This window comes from Lolium perenne, chromosome 3 (assembly GCF_019359855.2).
Source record: "Lolium perenne isolate Kyuss_39 chromosome 3, Kyuss_2.0, whole genome shotgun sequence".
In the NCBI taxonomy this organism is placed as follows: domain Eukaryota; kingdom Viridiplantae; phylum Streptophyta; class Magnoliopsida; order Poales; family Poaceae; genus Lolium; species Lolium perenne.
Genome location: NC_067246.2, coordinates 265,636,698 through 265,654,614, shown reverse-complemented (window position 1 = coordinate 265,654,614; position 17,917 = coordinate 265,636,698). Strand labels below are relative to the sequence as shown.

Here is a 17,917-nt window from a genome sequence, read left to right as displayed (position 1 = left end):
ACTTAATTGTGAGCCTTAGTAGAAACCCTAAATCAACCCCTCTCATATGTCGGGTTCGATGCCGAACCCCCTTTAAATTTCGTCGATGCACCTAGGGTTTAACCCAACCCCTTTAATATGACATGTCATCATATTGTATGTGCATTGCATTGTACCTTGTCTTGATCGTGCTATTCCTTTCCGGTGTTTGGTTCTTCTCGATAGGGACCGAACGCGAGCCTGAGATCAACGCCCCCGAAGAGCAGCATCAGAACAACGAGGGACAAGGCAAGCCCTAACCTGGTTCATATATGGTTTCGAAATGCTTTACTTCTGGTTCTTACATATTGCATCCGCTTCAAATATGTTTTATCGGCGATTGTAGATATCCTATGTGTGCATAATTCCATCCTTGTAGCTCAGAGTTATCGATCCACCGCTCCCAAAGAAACTAGGTCTGAGCTTATTCGCATCGCTAGAGCCGTATATGTGTTATGCTTAGCCATGCTTAGCTATTAAAGTCTGATCCATCTGGTTGATGAATCAGAGCTACGAATGAACCTAGTTTGACAGGATGACGTGGTAAGATCAGTGATGATGTTAATAAACATGCTAAAGGCTTGGATGGGCCGCCACATGGGGATGTGGTGATTTGACTCGTTCTCGCCGATACTAGGACCTGAGTTCTTGCCTCTGGAACCAAGACTGAGCGTACAACCACACGGGGCCCATGGGAACCCCTTGGCCCGAACTTACCTAGCTTACCCATGAGTCAATTAGTTTGCGAGTTCCATTTGCCATACGCATGGGGGGAAGATGGAAAAGGTTTTCAAAGTGCATCATACAGGGCGTGGCCGGGGTGAAGGATGCTGGAGGCATTGAACTGGATCCCCTGCGCACAATGACCGGGACCGCCTCGGAGAATGGCTACCTACGATGACGGAGCTCCCCAGTTAGTTTGACTCATGGAATAGGCGAAGTAAGGGAAAGGTTTTGGTCGACCACCCTCTGCCGGCACACCAAGGAAGTGTGCTAACGATCTGGCATTAAGAGTCGGTCGGCGCGTGTGGGTAAAGTTGTACACCCCTGCAGGGTAAATCTTTTCGAAAAGCCGTGTCCACGGTTAAGGACGACTTGGGAAAGGACGTGATGATCATAGACAACTTGAACCTGATCGTAAAACTTGATATCTATGTGTGTTTAACGATCCCTTCTCAGGGTGTCGAGGGGTGATCCTAGGTAACAGGTTCAGGTGATGATGAAGATTCGGTGGATTCAACATGATGATCTTAGAGCTAGAGTTGATATCGCTCTCTTACCCCTTTTGAAAATGGTCTGAATAGACGAGCTTCTGCTCCTTCCTGTTTACAAAGGAAAACTGGCTTTCCGCAAAATAAGCTCCACATAAAGCCTCGCATACCCGCTTTGCTAATAGGTTGTACTAAGTCTTGCTGAGTCCCTGTACTCAGCCTTGCATGCTTTGTTTCAGAGGAAGCTCTTCCAACTGATGGTGGCTTCTACCTCGACGTCGACGAGTAGTTCGGAGTTCCTCAGGCGGCAGCCTGAGACTTATGGGCTGGGACGTCGCCTTATGTTATGGCCTCTTAGGCCCTTTGCAGTCTTGTTATCTAGATAACATAATTTGCTTTCCGTTGCTTGTTGAATTGTGGTCAGTGACCTCTGCGTGTAATAAATTTGGATCTTAACTCTGCTAAGAGTTGTAATATATTTGCTTTCAGTCGTAGAGTCACTGTTGTGTTACCAATTCTAACCCTGTAGGCCCTAGAGATCTAGGTTAGGCTTATGCCAGATGTGATATCTGGGTTTGTCTAGCCCTGACCTCCGGGGTCGCGACATGGTCTTAGGCCTTCCTCAATACTGTCTCTTAAGCTGATGTGATTTGCCCTTCCAGTAATCCTTGACCACATTGAGCCGACCCTCTACCGTTGATGCTTCCTCTTGGCCGCCTCGCCAAGGCCAACAGCGGGAGCCGGAGAAGATCATGAGAGCATCTCCAGTCGCGTCCCCCAAATGAGGTTTGGGGGACCGCGGACAAGAATTGGGGAAAAAAACGGTCCAGTCGCGTCCCCCAAAACTAATTAGCGCCTCATTTTGTGAGTCTCTACCGGGGACGCCGGACACAAAAATAGCGTCCGGACGCATGCATGCAGTCCCTAGTCCCCACATGCTAGTCTCTTTTCCCACACTTTCTCTCACCTACTTTTCCCACATGGGGTGGCCCCCTCTATTAAAATGCATGCATCCGGACGCTGTTTGAGGGACGCGACTAGGAAGGGTCTCTTTTTTGTACAGATTTTTGGTCTCTTTTTGTCCGGCGCGATCCAAAACGTGCCCCAAATCATTTGTGTCGGACGCTTTTTGAGGGACACGACTGGAGATGCTCTAAGGATGGGTCAGGGGTGGTCTCGATCAGCGCGCTAGAGGGGAGGGGGTTGTTTACAAGTGGGGTCCACCTCAACATAAAGAAATTGGGAGTAGAAGGCGCTGTTGGAGATGAAAAAAGGAGCCCAAAATCTTCTCTCGTTTCTCCCAAAAATCAGTTTATAGGATCCATTTTGGGGACTCTAGTGAAGATGCTATTAGCACAGAAGCTGACACCAACAAAAGAGCTGATGTGATTTGTCCTTCCAGTAGTTTGATAAGCACAGTTAAGCAAAAGTACAACCAATTCTACAAAAGCTTTTAATCTAGTACATTGCCACATGTACTCCCTCCGTTTTGTTTTATAAGACGTTTTGCTCTTTTGAAGATTCACTCACATTTGTGTGTATCTAGTCTATTTTTAGTATGTTGATTCACTCCTTTTAGTATGTATCTAGTCAATTTTGAAAGTAGCTACAACATCATATGAGAAGAGACTAATTAGCTATCCCGGAGAGGTCCTAAATGCCCAACATCTGCTGATTTCATTCAAAAAAATCCTTCTATTTTTTAAAAATTGAACAGGCCATGGAGCATTGGCTGCAAACGCTGATAGGAACCCAAAGGACTCCTGTAAGATGAAAGATCGCACAGTCTACACATGTCACTAACCATATAAGAATTCACATGGTTTAAGATGGAGCAATTGCAAAAAAAATTACATGTTAAGGTAATCATTAATTAGCATGGGCGAAAATCAAACTAGAGCAAAGACAGAACACAGCTTTGCCCAAACAGTACAAATGCTTAAAGCATAAATATAAGACCTCTTGCTTCACAATCCACAAGTCCCAAATTTTGAGAACGCGGTAAAAGGAAGGATCCAAGAGATGGATGTCTCATGCAGAACGGAAGGAGGAATGTTGGTTGGGTAAACAGTAACCCACCCTGCAGATCTTTATAATACAACAAACGCTCAAACTCATCTCCAAGAAAGCCATACTCGCTCAAAAGTCATCCTCATCATATTCGTCACTGTAAGCATCATTCTGGTCGCTATCAGGCTCACTCACTGCGTAACGATCCTCATCTATCCATTCTCGATTTTTCTTCGCCATCTTCTCGAAGATGAACAGCTCCTTCAATCGTTCCTCGTCAGCACGTCTCCTCACCAGATGTTCCTTTTTTTTAGTATCTTCATAGAAAGTAATACTTATCTTGTCTGCACTAATCCCATTCACTACCAGAACATTCACCAGCTTATCAATTCCATCATCGTCCTTTGAACATTGTATTATGACATTTTCAAGGAATGGGCATTGGAAGCTAATCCCGTCAATTGACATAGCATCTGTATCTGCTCCTTTGTCATGCTAGAGACAAACATCAAGCAAGAAAGAAAAATACATTTTAGCAAACTTTCTCGATTCAATAATGCAATAAATATTGCATGTAGCTTACCGATTTATGCATCAAAGTGAGTTTTTCTAGTCTTGGTGAAAGCTGGAGGAAGCGAAGCACAATGGACAAGTCCTCGATTAAATACCAATCACCAATCTCAAGGTTTGTAAGGCTTTCAAACACTGAACATGTTGGCAGCTCCTTCTCCAACATAACCTTGCATTGAGGAGCATGTGAGTTATAGGTAGGGCAAAGGTAAAACAAGTACCCCCTCATTCCCAAATGTAAGCCCTTTTTGTTTTGTCCTAAGTCAAGCTTTCTTGAGTTTGATCTATATCAAAAAATTATGACATCTACAATACCAAATCAATATCAAGATACATCATGAAATATATTTTCAGAGTGTATCTATTTGGTACTATAGATATTCGATAATAATTTCTGTAAACTTGGCCAAACTTTTTTTTTTAAAATGACTTAAGCCAAAAAAAAAAGTACTTACATCCTGGGAAGGAGGGAGCATATAACAGTGTATCAATAGCTTGAACAATAGCAGGAAAACATCAAATGGCCATTGCCGCACAAGGTATCATGAAAGTGAAGCAGTACAAAAACTATCGTGTCACAGTTGACAATTAATGCTCAAAGCTATAAGAAGCCAACAGACCAAATGTCTAGCTACAAAACCAACCAAAATTTATACGGTTCAGTGTATGACTTTTATGTTACCACTCTCAGTTTAAACATTTTTTCCTGGCCACAGATTTTTTTTTCATGTGTCATTTTTTCTTCTACTCGGTTGTATGTCCCCTCTGCAAAATTTATACAGTTCAGAAAACAAGTATATTGTTATGAATTTATGTTACCACTTTCAGGTTAAACATTTTTATCCCTGACCACAGATTATTTAAATGTATGTCATTTTTCTTTTCGTTTAGTCGGTTGTATGTCCCCTCTGCGATCAGAACTGCTCACTATGTGCGATTTCTCGAGGCAAGTTTGGTATCGAGTCTTAGTGTCCTCCTGGCAGTCTATCTGTCCAAAACTGGCAGGCAACTACAACTCATAGTTTGAGAGCACGGCGGAATACGCTGGCATGAAAAAGATGGGTGCATATTTGATGACATGTCACCTAACTGTACAGGCACTGGCAGACTTAGTTCTATGCGAGGCAAAGCTATGGCTGCTGTCTGGAGCCAAGGATCTACTGTGGCTTCCATGGCATGTGTGGCCCTCCTACCTTAGATTCTCAATGGATGGCTGTATAGTTTGGGTCTTTTTTGCTCTTTCTCTACAGCTTTGGTAGCTTGGCTTAGTTTTCATTTGCTTTTGTTTTCTGGTTTCTTGTGGTGTGGAGTTGTAGGATTTGCATCATCTTGATGTTTATTCGAATAAGTAACAGTTGCATTTGGGCACATGATCAAGAAAAATATGATTATTTTGCTAAATGTACCCAAAATCACTAGGCGAACCATCCCAGACAAAAAGAAACGCCCATCACGTTTCTACAAAGTAGCAACATTGCCCTATGTTTACATAACAAGTACAACTTGAACTTATTAAACACAATCTCTCAAAGTTCATTTTTTCTTACGCACAAGTCACTGGGTGTTTACAGCCTTAAAAGCGTCCGTATCAATTTCAAAGTCTGAATATTTCCTTCCTATCTAAACCACTTATACCTCTAAAGTGTCCTTTATTCAGATGGAGATGAGTTATGAGTAAGGTTAAAAAATGATATAGTGAAAAATCAGTATAGAAAAATATTAATTCGACTCCAATAGTTGTTTGTTATACTGTAATAACTTAGACAAACATACAATATTAATACTATGATGAACTCACAGATATGGGTTTTCACATTCAAATCCCCGTCAGCAGCAAAAATATAACATAGCACGCCAGCATTAAACGTCACAAACATAACTTGGGAAAAATCCCACAAAAACAAAACTGGCAACAGCTAGTAAAAATCATGACTGCACTTTGACAATGTAAAGGCAACAAATACTCAACCATCGATTCAACAAAAAATGACACATGAAAAGCCTTTAAGGAAAACTATAAGCTACTGATCTTAAATATAGCCTCCAAGATAGGTTAAAATACACTACTACTGTTCGAAAACTAATATTCAATATTTCAATCCATTAGGGTAGCAAATGAAGTAACGCATGTGATACAAGAGTCTGTCTTGCTGTCATTTTCAATAACGTGTTTTCATATTAGAACAATCAGCAAAAAATTAATTAAATGATCAATCTACACGACTTTTCAAGTGGTATATTAAGTAAAGCATCAACAGATCTTCACTGATATTAACACAGCATTGACAACCAGACAATCACTTTATATATCTAATTTTCTGTTGCAGCAGAAGTGTTTTAACTATTAAGTGAATCTATTATGTTGGCTTCCACTTTATTTTGGGGAACATGGTAACAGCAAAAGGTGAATAATATAAGAAATGCACCACAGCTCCAGATACAGAACACAGTAGTTTACTAACAATTTTTCACATAGTTTTACAAGAATAATAAAAGATAATATGTGTTCTAGAAAAAATAAAGTATAGAACTGCAGGCTTTTGTTTTGATAAGCATACCTTTATGTCGGAACCAAATAATGCAAGTTTCTTGGCATGCGCAAGAACTCCAGTGAACTTAGATTCACCATCAAACGTAGACCCGCAAGTATCTATGCGTGCACTCTCTAGAGATGGCTGGCTGCTCCAAGAAATATCATCCAGTGAACAACCCGTGCACTCAAAGCTGATGAGATGAGGGGCAGAAATTGTGAATCCATTGCATCCATCCAAGAAGCCATCAAGGGTTAGCCTTTTAAGCGCTTTTGAGGCTATGCGATCAATATACATGGCAGAATCTATCAAATTCAAGTCTTCTAGGCCAGGGCTCCGGGCAATGAAACTGTTCAGAGCATCCTCATGCACTTCGACGTCGCGTAGTGTCAATCTTTTGAGAGAAGGAAGCTTGATTATGTCAGGCAGTACAAGTTGCCTATGTTCGTAATCTCGAAAGGGAGCTTCACCCCACTGCAAATTTAGTTCCTGAAGTGAGCGGCAGGTGAAAATGCCAGGAGGCAAATCAGTCTTATCATAGAGATCAAGTTTGACGTCAAGCACTTTAACATTATGCTTCAGCGCGTAGCCAATCCACATTCTAACATCATTGCAGTTGAGGGGAGCATGAGGATCCCAATGCAGCTGGAATGTATGCAAGTCTACTTTACGACGGATGAGCAATAGGTTGTTAACAAAACGAGCAAACTTCTCGTACTTCCAATGCTGAAAATCTCTGTAATCAAGGTGTATGAACTGCAAGCTTTCACACTGTTTCCTCCACTTCCTAGACAGCCTGCGCATCCGCACAACAGCTCTAATCATGACGCGGGACAGGATTTCCTGTAGGATGTCTCCAGGCAGCTCACTGATCCAATCGGTGTCACTTTCATTATCACTTTCTGTGGCATACTCATCACCTGACTCCATAGCAAAAGCAACCCCGCCTCAGATTCCTGACCTGAAGGTTTAAAAACCTGCCATGTATGTACATATTCTACGATTAGTACATGATGAATTGATGATGCCCTAGGAAAGATATTCAATGACCCCAGTTTTATCATGATGAGTTAGTATGAAGAGTCTACTTGCTAGGTCCTTGGCACGAAGTAATGCAAGTTTGGACAATCTTATAATTCTTATGATCCCATCACCAAATTAGGGGTCACAAAGCAGAGCATATTTCCAGCCTCCCCTGGGTAAGGCCGACCAAAACTGAACTTTTTTGCATACCACAATAGGGTACTTCATTCTCTAACAATCTAACAGAAAGTAAACCATCTCGCTTCACATTGAGCATTTTCTAGCCAGCTAATGAATACAGATCCAAATCTCCAATCAATGATGAGATATTATAGCAGAACTACGGTTACCAACAAGAAAATTATCTGAGAGAGAGAGAGAGGATTGCGCTAACGCTCATCGTAGGAAGGGTTTGGTCTGGCCCATCACAGATTTAAGCAGTTGCGTAAGGGGAAATGCGCGTCTTGGCAACGAGGGACGTAAGATTCGAGATTTAAGCAGTTCGCAAGAAGCTTGAGCAAGTACAGTACAAGTAAGAGTGGGGAAATGAAAGCAAGAACCAGATCTGAGATGGAAAGAATGTATGCTTACAAGAAATGGCAGAGAGATGTTCCGTTCTCACCGGCAAGGGAGAGAAGAGCGCCCTCGGAATCGACAGGACGGGAGCCGCCGGCACCTTGAGGGCTTCTCTAGGGTTTAAGGCGAGTTCGGAGTCTGGGTTTGGGCCAAATGGACTCATCCCCCAACGTTTTTCTAAGGTATCCTCCTACGAATTTATCGCTCGTTTTAGAAACTTTATTTTTTTAACAATCAATACCACAATATTAAATAAATAGTACGTGGTAGAAATACACGGGCTGTTTTCAACAATTACAAAATAAAATCTAAAAACTAATAGTTATCTTTGAGATCTTTAAACTCTTTATTTGTTTAGATGGAATTGAACTCTTTATTCTTGAAAGACACAATTTTGTACTATTCTGAAGGTAGCCAAAAATAGATAACAAATCATAGATCTTTAAATACCAAGAAAGGTTCTCCATAATTTTAATTTGACCCGCAATACCAAAGTTACGTACACGCGCACAACATTAAATTAATCAATCAACATCGGTAAGAGTACCAACAACTGCATGTCAGAACAACCGACCAACCTTGTTGACGTTACTAGAGAGCCGAGAGTACGAATCACCGTTGTCGAGGATGTAGCAGCCGGGTTAAAAACTGCGAGGATAATCCTCCTCACGGCAACCAGGAGAAAAGATTCAAAATCGATCTGGCCAAGCAAGATCCGAAAAGCCCATACCTAGAGAATTGTAATCTTTCAGCATCACCATTGACGCGGGAAAGGAGATCTCTTCGTCGAACGGAAAGCTCAAGATCACTTATTGTAGACAATAGCATCTTCATTGAGAGAAAACCAACAAGAAGATGGCTACCAAACTCTAACATAATCTACTGAAAACACTATTTTTATTAAAATCTTCACGCATAGATTGGGTTCCGCACTTCTCCCAACGCCGGCCGGAGGAGGCGGGACGGATCTATTGAGGAGCCCGAAGTGAAGGCGGCTAGGGTTTATCTAGTGGGGCGGGCGTCTTCTGTGCCTTACGTACGATTAGATTAGGCTCCCGGTTATCTAAAAAAAGAAAAGATTAGGCTCCCGGTGACCTCTCGGTTCTTTGCGTTATACGGAGTATTAGCTTATCGACATTGTGTTTTTTTTCGCCTATCCTGCTCGTTTTAGAACCGTTAATGACTTGGTGGGAATGACCTGATTTGAACAAACTTCTGTGTTCAGGTGCACTACAAACGCGCTGCTCTGGCCCGACTTGATTCTAATAAAAGCAAGGGAATTTATATGGTGAGAATGTTTGGATTTAATCCCTACGCAAAATATGGTCACGTGAAATTTCATTGTCTACTGGGATAAAAACAATTCAACTGCATAACTACACTCAGAACATGAGACAACCTGTCGGCTTCAACCAATTTATGCTGGCATCTGGAGAGGGACCAACCACTAGTCAACCTCCACCGGTCCTGATTCTCTCATAATTAGCACAGAAGCTCTGATAATATACACACTGGCAACAGAGTTGATGTCATTTGCTCTTCCAGTTTGATAAGCACTCTTAAGGGGGAAAAATCTACATAAACTTTAATATCTAGTCAGTGGCTACAAGTATAACTAACCAGACTAATTGGCTACTCAGGAGAGAGGCCCTAATATATCAATATCGTCTGGTTTCATTAAAAAGACTCTTCTATTTCTTCAGATTGACCGGGCCATGAACTCACAGGTAAATGCTGAATCCACAATTTGTAATATTGCTGGTATTTAACATCCTGTTGTAAAAAGGTGGTCGACTCCACTTAGTTTTGCACCAGTAGCCGAAGACATGCTCTCACTAGCAGCAGCACAATCAGGCATCAAGAAGAAAAAATGCAGGCAATAACAGTCATCGTCTCGGTCTGAGCTGATAGTATTTCACACCATAACCTACGGTGGATGCCATTGTTGTTGTAGCTACCAACCAGCTGCAGTTACAAAAAGATAGACTTAGCATGTATCACTGCAATAAAAATGCTCATAAGACTTTCTGAATAATCACTTGTTGGTCATCAAGTATTCTTCTGATTCAATATTATTTTCTGAAATTATCAAGTCAACAAAGGATGACATAGGAAATGCTTCTGAGTAATGGCAGATAAATCAGTAGTTTGCCTGGTTTAATGTAAAAGTAGAATTGCATAAAAATAAGCAGCATTCTATCAAACTACAAAGACAACGTTTGAAATAGAATTACCTCAAGTATGTAATATAATTCTGAGTCTCTTCTGTGCCATATTCTGGCTGAAGGAGCGCACCAGCAACCAACATCAACTGGAATACTGTATTCACCTGTATTAAAAAATATTGACATGGTCTCAAAGGTCTACAAGATCAAATGATTTAATAACACAGGACTACATACCTTGCTGATGAATAGGGGCTCAACCTTCTCACGGTGAATTGCGTCTAAGTTGGTGAAGTCTGACCAACTGTTCCACTGGTGCAAGGATAATCAGGGTGTGAATTCATTTTAACGCTTCCAAAGATATACCTCAATATTGGGTAAGTAGTACCTTCCATCCTAGGCTCGAAGCTCGTTTGTAGAAAGCACCACCCACCAGGAGAAAGTCTCTTACAACCACCAGGCCAACAAGGCCAGCTTCAAGCAAAGCAAACAATGTGCAACTTAATGGATTGATTCGTCAAACAATTGAGTTAAGGGCAAGTATAACACAACAACATAAATTGAGCTATCTGCAATCACATAATTGTATTTTACTTAGATGAGGCTAGTGAATGGTTTTGCTTTTTTGAATGTCACTTTGTATTTCTAGTTGGGATTGATCAATATGTTAGATGTTTATGCAAGCAAGCTGTGTATCAATATCTCTGTGTAGCAAAGATGCAAAAAATAAAGAGAGTGCAGGTTGATCTACTCACGATGTAAGAGCTCCTTTTCAACCATTGCTACGGCGACACTGCAAATCAATACCTAAGCAACACAACAAATAAAGCAGACCAGCTTAGCAGCACAGATGTAATTTAATAAGGAAACATAAAGCTTATAAATGTCGATTTTGAAGTTTGAACCTTGTCAGCCAACGGGTCCAGATATGATCCAATTACAGAATTGATGCCCATCTTTCTTGCTAAGAACCCATCCAACTATGATTAGAGAACAAACGATGAGCAAGTTTTTGAACATATGATGTCAGTATGGTCGCATAGAAGGGTGTAATCTTACCCAATCACTAGCACCAGACAAAGCTAGTGTGCCAAAAGCAGGAAGATACCATCCATTCACAATCATCCTACATAACATATGTAGATCGTCAAAACCAAGACTATAGGCAAGAAAGATAGATAAGACCATATCCCCTGTAAATTTAAAAAATAACATGGCAAGAAAAAATATCCAGAACCACAAATTAATCAAGGAGATATAGATACAAGCATGGGAATCCTGTATTTGACAGCTGTTGCATGCTCTGACATCCTAAAAGACCAAGTAATTCAAAATCCTTGTTAAAACACCCAAACCAACTAATGTGACAATAAACACAGTTTCAGACGTCCAGTACTGAAGCAAGACAGCACAAATAACAAGAGGATGGTGCAGTGTTAAAGTACATAATGAGAGCCTACGGTTTGAGAACTTCTTCAGATTCAACGCTGATAAACTGTACTGGAGCAATAAGCAATACAGCTGATTCTAACCTGAAGGGTAACGATAGGTTTACTCATGAATGAAACATTTATGTTATGGAATATCGCATTGGCATAAGAACACGACACCTCCCAGTGTCTTCTATCTGATATATGGTGCAAAAACCTGACTGGTCAAAAAGGTATTTACATGACCAACATGGAGAAAGGCTCAACTATTGGTTAACATGTTTCGACCCTAAAACACCGCAATCTTGGTGAAAACTAACAGGTTCCAACATCCTATTTATGTCCTGACTCAATATGTGGTTTGGCAGCTTCTCACTCTCCTGAAATGCTAATGTTTAGTTCCCGAATCTATGAAATTCAAAAGGAACTCTTCCATACCTATGTAAGACTTCAGACTTGTAAATCAATCAATTATAAAATTTCCATAAAGCATCAGAAATTCATTTCATTTTAGGGTATAGAAGTATATCACAAGATGCACAGGAACACAATTTGAAATAGCTCGGTTGCACAAAAATGAATGGGGAAAAATTACCAATCCAAAGAGTACGCGTTTTGTTTTCCGATAAAGAGTATGCATGAAACTAAACTTTTTCATGAATGTAGGTATGCACAAGTACAGAACCCTCAGATCATGGCAATTTATGGCTCAAGTCTGCACACTTAGGATTCGAATCAATTGGGGCATGCCTCCAAACCAACAAACTATTAACACGACGAGTTGAATGCACTTGAGTTCAGTTCTAGCTGAATGCAGTAACAACTAAACCCCAGTTAGAAACTACTATGATTTTGGTCGAATGAACCCAACCATAAGCTTAAGCAACTGCGTTAGTGCATATAAGGTTCGACAGCATAGCGATAACTGAAGGTGAGCACTCACCATCCAATGAGCGGACCCGACGCCATGCGCCCGAGCGACACCAAATTGGGCAGATTCAGAAACCTCTCGCCTCGACCGGCACCCTCGTCCGCAGCCCCGCTTCCGTATACCCGCTTGGGCTCCCACCGCACCGCGTCCGCCACGGCCTGCGCGCCGCCGCCGGCAACGGCGCGAGCCCTGTGGGGCTTCGCGCGGAAAGCGGCGGCGGCGGCGGTGAACGGCCTGGGGGACTGCGAGGGCATCCATGGGGCGGAGCGGAGGAGTAGGGGTTCGGGGGAGCTGGCGAGGACGTGGGGGCGAGCGGCCGCGAAGGGCGGGGCGGCGGGGTGGGAAGGGGCGGAGAAGGTGTGGTGGGAGAGGGGCGAGCTCGGATTCGGGAGGGCGCGGGTCCGGCGGAGGAGAGGGTTTAGGGTTTTGAGGAATGCCATGGCCGTGGACGGACTGCGGAGCTTTGGAGTTGGAGGGGGTCGGGCCGTATGTCGGGGTCGCCGGAGGCCGGAGGCCGGAGGGAAGAGCTTCTTGCGCCGGGGGTTGCTGGAAGGTGACGAGAGCACGGCGATCGGCGGCTGGTAGGTGGGCCGCCGCCGGTGTTACAGCAACTTTAGCATATTCCGGTCCGTTTTCTGATTTTGGGCTGTTTTTTATTTTTCCAGAAGATCAGATCCACTAAAATGGCCCGGTCTATCCAAGTACCCGATATTGGCCCACACCTCCCCCTATATACCCGGGTCCTCCTACAGCGACGACAGCGTGGTGGGCCAAGGCCGCACCACCCTCCTCCATCTGCCGCCACCCAGGCCTTTCTCTAAACCCACCCACCTCCTCCCAACTTCGGTGAACCCCACCTCCCAAATCCCTACGTATGGACGTCGGCGAGCACCCCGCACCTGAACCCGACCCTTAGCCCTCGAAACCCTAGGTACCATTCCTCGCCTCCGACATCGATACCACGGACAGCCACACCATCCCCATCTCCGGCGGGCTCCTTTCCTCGGATCCAACGACGACGTTCTGGCCAGCCGCACCGTCTCTAGCTCTAGCACCGTGTGGTTGTCAAGCACAAGGTTTAGTGTAAGTAAATAAAACACAAGTAAAAAAATAAAGCGAGTAAAAGTAGATAAAATATAGTAACTAAGTAAAAAAATGTAAAGGGGTTGGTTGTTTTTAGTGTTTTGGATGCAAATAAGAAAAGTAAATATTTTTGTATTTTCGGATTAAAATAGTGCAACAAATAGCAAACAAGATAAAAACTATATAACGTGTTTCTTATGATAAAAAGTGGACCGGGGTTCATGAGTTCACTTGAGTATTCTCTCTTTTAAGTTGTAGTGGACATATAGTAATTCATCAATGAGATATGAGGATGCAAAATAATTACATAAGTAAGATACACATTCATATGTGCATCATGTCCTAACATAGAGATGATGCAACACATCTCTATTGTACTCCACAAGAAAGGGAAAAACTCCATGCAATCTTGTATTAAGAATTAACAGAGCATAGATATAAGTACTTTAACATGATGTTTGAATATCAAATATGCTACCTTGAACAAACAAGATCATCAGTTTTCTCACGTGAGGAACATAGCACATGCATTCACTTTATCCCTAGTGAGGTAGCAAAAGAAAAGGCAAAACCATAATATCATGAATTTGATGTCACTGTTCAATTACTAAAGCTATGCTATTCCATCTAATACGCACATCACCTCACACATACTCTTGCATAGATGTTGGATCAGAACAAATACTTAATACTTAAGAAAGCGGTACATAATATGCATCTATCAATACATCTTACACATAATACGATCAGATCTCATAGCATAACATTATAGAATAAGAATCCATCACATAGGTATTACAAATATGGTCATAACTATGTAGGGCAGCTCATATGGCACTAAGAATTATGAAGAACATGAGAGAAACAGATCAAGCTACTGCCATAAACCCGTAGTTCAGATGTGAACTACTCCCCCTTAATCATGGTGATGATGATAACAACGTTGGAGAAGGTGGAGCATGGGAATCCTATATTTGACAGTTGTCGCATGCTCTGACATCCTAAAAGACCAAGTAATTCAAAATCCTTGTTAAAAACCCGAACCAACTAATCTGATGATAAATACAGTTTGAGTCATCTAGTACTGAAGTAAGACAACGAAAATAACAAGAGGATGGTGCAGTGTTAAAGTACATAATGAGAGCCTACGGTTTGACAGCTTCTTCAGATTCAACGTTGATATTGTCCCACACCTCCCCCCTATATACTAGGGTCCTCCTACAGCGACAGTGTGGTGGGCCAAGGCCGCACCGCCCTCTCCATCTGCCACCGCCCAGACCTTCCTCTAAACCCACCCACCTCCCCCAACTCCGGTGAACCCCACCTCCCAAAACCCTAAGCACGGACGTCGGCGAGCACCCCGCACCTGAACCCGACCCCAACACCCGAAACCCTAGGTACCATTCCTCGCCTCCGACATTGATACCGCGGGCAGCCACGCCATCCCCGTCTCTGACGAGGTCCTTTCCTCAGATCCAACGGTGACGTTGTGGCCAGCCGCACCGTCTCTAGCTCTGGCAAGGTCGGTCGTCGTCGTTCATCTTCCACCCGATGTATGTCCACCTAAAATAGGTCAAGACCCAACTCCATCCTCACACAAGCGATATGCCTTTTCCTAGTAGTGTGCTCTTACACACTCCATGTCTGGCCCGTGGGAAACTATAGCAAAAGGCGACATGACACCATTATCGGAACTGCCCTAAAAGAAAGGATCAATGTATAATGATCCTTAGAAATAATGCCGAGCATAGTCGTGAGTGCAACAAATGTTGAACCTTCTTATAAAAAATATACACTGTTATAATAAATTTTGCATCATTTTTCCAAGAGATGTTACAAAAAAATGCAAAAAAGTTCTGCAATAATTCAAATTGGTATTGTAACAAATCGGTGGTTGTATAACAATTTTACAACATTTTTCCCGTGAAGATATTGTAATAGTGCAAATTAGTCTAATTTTTTTGGAAAATAGTTAATGATTAATCAACAATTATTTGCTGCAGATTCATTATGGCAACAAAAAAAGACACTAACAATTATAATAAAAATCGCCAACGATTGCATGATTTTCTATGGAAGATGCCGTTTCGAAGATGCAAGTAGACCAATTTCCACCGTTCCAAATTTGGCTTCAGAGGCAGGTCATCATGCGTCCACACTTCCTATATTCTTGGTGCTGAAACTGCGGGCGTCGCATGAGCCAAAAGGAACAGTGCCAAATTTGGGTCGGTGCCTCCAGCCCCAAACAATAAGCAGCACCATTCTCGTCCACAGATCCTTCGCCTCGTCGCTGTTGAAGTATCCCACGAAACTCTGCATTCGTGCCCCGCGGATCGGTACGGGAGTGTGTCGCCCGCCACTCTCTCGTCGTCGATCCCGCGATGGGGTTGTTGTCGGTGGCCGTGAGGAAATGTAACAGCAAGACGATCCTCCGTGGCGCCTGCGCCGGCTGTTGCTCTTCATCTCCATGTGGTGTCCGTGGCAAGGAAAAGGCGTACACGCCCGATAAGCACAAGCGGTGGAGGAAGAACCGGTTCTGGAGGAAGAAGAAGAGGTCCAGCAGGAAGTACATCGGCGACTGCACCTGCGTCAGCCTCAGCGAGCTCGCCAGGCGCGGCGAGAGCGAGGCCATCGCCGACCTCGTCAACAACATCTCGGCCAAGTCAGATGTTACCAAGCACGTGTACGCGGCGGAGGAGATCCTACGGATCACCACCCAGAACATCCCCAGCCGTGTGCTCACGTTCAAGGAGCTCTCCGACGCAACCGACAAGTTCAGCTGCAACAACCTGGTCGGTGAAGGCGGCTTCGGAATGGTCTACAAGGGGTACCTCAAAGACACCAAGGAGGTCATCGCCGTCAAGCAGCTCGACAAGGAGGGGTTCCAAGGGAACCGCGAGTTCCTGGTGGAGGTGCTGATGCTCAGCCTCCTGCGCCACTCCAACCTCGTTAAGCTCGTCGGGTACAGCACCGATCTCGACCAGAGGATCCTCGTCTACGAGTACATGCAAAACGGCGCACTCGAGAATCATCTCCTAGGTAAGGCCGGCCGGCACCAGATCCAAGCCTTGCACTCCAACGTTTGATTGATCACTAGTTCGTTCACATCGGCTGATCGATTCGATGGTGCAGATCTCCCACCAAATGCCAAGGCACTCCCCTGGCAGACACGGATGAAGATCGCGGTCGGCGCGGCAAAGGGGATCCAGTACCTGCACGAGGTGGCCAACCCGCCGGTGATCTACAGGGACCTCAAGGCGTCCAACATCCTCCTGGACAAGGACTTCAACTGCAAGCTCTCCGACTTCGGGCTCGCCAAGCTCGGCCCCGTCGGCGACCAGAGCCACGTCAGCACCAGGGTCATGGGCACATACGGCTACTGCGCCCCCGAGTACGCCATGACCGGCAAGCTCACCAAGATGTCCGACATATACAGCTTCGGCGTCGTGCTGCTGGAGCTCATCACCGGGAGGCGAGCCATCGACACCTCCAGGCCGACAGAGGAGCAGGTTCTTATCCACTGGGTGAGTATTATATTATTACAGCAACGAAAACATACGCTCCAATCGAAAACACGCTCCGGCTCACGCGCGGTTAACGTTTGCAGGCGGCTCCTCTCTTCAAAGACAGGAAAAGGTTCGTGAGGATAGCTGATCCGTTGCTGCAGAAGCAGTACCCGGTGAAGGGGCTGTATCAAGCACTCGCGATCGCCTCCATGTGCCTCCAGGAGGAGCCAAGCAACAGGCCCAAGATCAGCGACGTCGTGGACGCGCTCACCTTCCTCTCCGAGCAGAAATTTCATCCTCCACAAGACCGGGAAGCTGGTCACGCGAAGGGCAGAGACTGCAGCACCAATCCTCCCAGAACAGACATGGTTTCTGAGATCAAAGCCGATGATGAAATGAAGCAGAGGTGAGATCAGACGACCATAGACAGGATAATGCAAAAAGGGATCGAGGAGATGCAGCAGGACTATATATCTCTGCTCCCCTCACATTTCTTGTGTACAGTACACCACATAGGCAGGATGTAACAACAAGGGGTCATCTTGACTGATACTACTACCGATTTGTTAGTCAAGACCTCAATTTTCAGCCGCAAAAGACGAATGTTGAGCTGCTGTTTATTCCTGAGTTCATCAAATGACTGTCTCATTCATTAGCTTCTAGATCAACATGCAACCGCCATCATTTCCAACTCTTTCTCCCTATGCAATCTAATATATATGCGACTTAATAACCTGTGGAATTGTTTGACCCTGTTAGAATACTGAAACAAAAATAATCTAAAAAGTTCCAAATAATTCTCGGTGCTAAATTAAGCTGTGGGCATGAGGCGGAAGGAACAACACCAGATTTGGGTCCTTGCT

The 17,917-nt window shown here is 43.8% G+C and overlaps 3 protein-coding genes across 5 annotated transcripts; 1 reads left to right on the top strand and 2 right to left on the bottom strand.

Annotated features, from left to right (window-relative positions):
* Window positions 1-3,146: 3,146 nt before the first annotated feature.
* Window positions 3,147-8,098, bottom strand: LOC127344080 (F-box/LRR-repeat protein At3g26922). 3 transcript variants are annotated; one of them, XM_051370298.2, is made up of 4 exons: window positions 7,986-8,098; window positions 6,368-7,317; window positions 3,823-3,978; window positions 3,147-3,734 (listed from the first exon to the last, which is right to left on the bottom strand). In XM_051370298.2, exons 2-4 carry the CDS (start codon window positions 7,268-7,270, stop codon window positions 3,369-3,371), a joined length of 1,425 nt encoding a protein of 474 aa, XP_051226258.1. In that variant the 5' UTR covers window positions 7,271-7,317; window positions 7,986-8,098; the 3' UTR covers window positions 3,147-3,368. The 3 variants fall into 3 exon arrangements, with proteins under 3 accessions (XP_051226258.1, XP_051226257.1, XP_071684571.1); XM_051370297.2 differs by having other exon boundaries at window positions 7,955-8,092; XM_071828470.1 differs by lacking the exon at window positions 7,986-8,098 and adding an exon at window positions 7,758-7,885.
* Window positions 8,099-9,329: 1,231 nt separating this feature from the next.
* On the bottom strand, window positions 9,330-13,103 carry LOC127344082 (CDP-diacylglycerol--glycerol-3-phosphate 3-phosphatidyltransferase 1, chloroplastic). The gene is made up of 8 exons (XM_051370301.1): window positions 12,478-13,103; window positions 11,164-11,230; window positions 11,010-11,084; window positions 10,860-10,911; window positions 10,493-10,578; window positions 10,342-10,416; window positions 10,174-10,268; window positions 9,330-9,904 (listed from the first exon to the last, which is right to left on the bottom strand). The coding sequence occupies exons 1-8, from the start codon at window positions 12,903-12,905 to the stop codon at window positions 9,826-9,828; spliced, it is 957 nt and encodes a 318-aa protein (XP_051226261.1). The 5' UTR covers window positions 12,906-13,103; the 3' UTR covers window positions 9,330-9,825.
* A 2,726-nt stretch (window positions 13,104-15,829) lies between these two features.
* Window positions 15,830-17,691, top strand: LOC127344083 (probable serine/threonine-protein kinase PBL23). Its single transcript, XM_051370302.2, has 3 exons — window positions 15,830-16,587; window positions 16,681-17,072; window positions 17,156-17,691. The coding sequence occupies exons 1-3, from the start codon at window positions 15,930-15,932 to the stop codon at window positions 17,462-17,464; spliced, it is 1,359 nt and encodes a 452-aa protein (XP_051226262.1). The 5' UTR covers window positions 15,830-15,929; the 3' UTR covers window positions 17,465-17,691.
* Window positions 17,692-17,917: the final 226 nt, after the last annotated feature.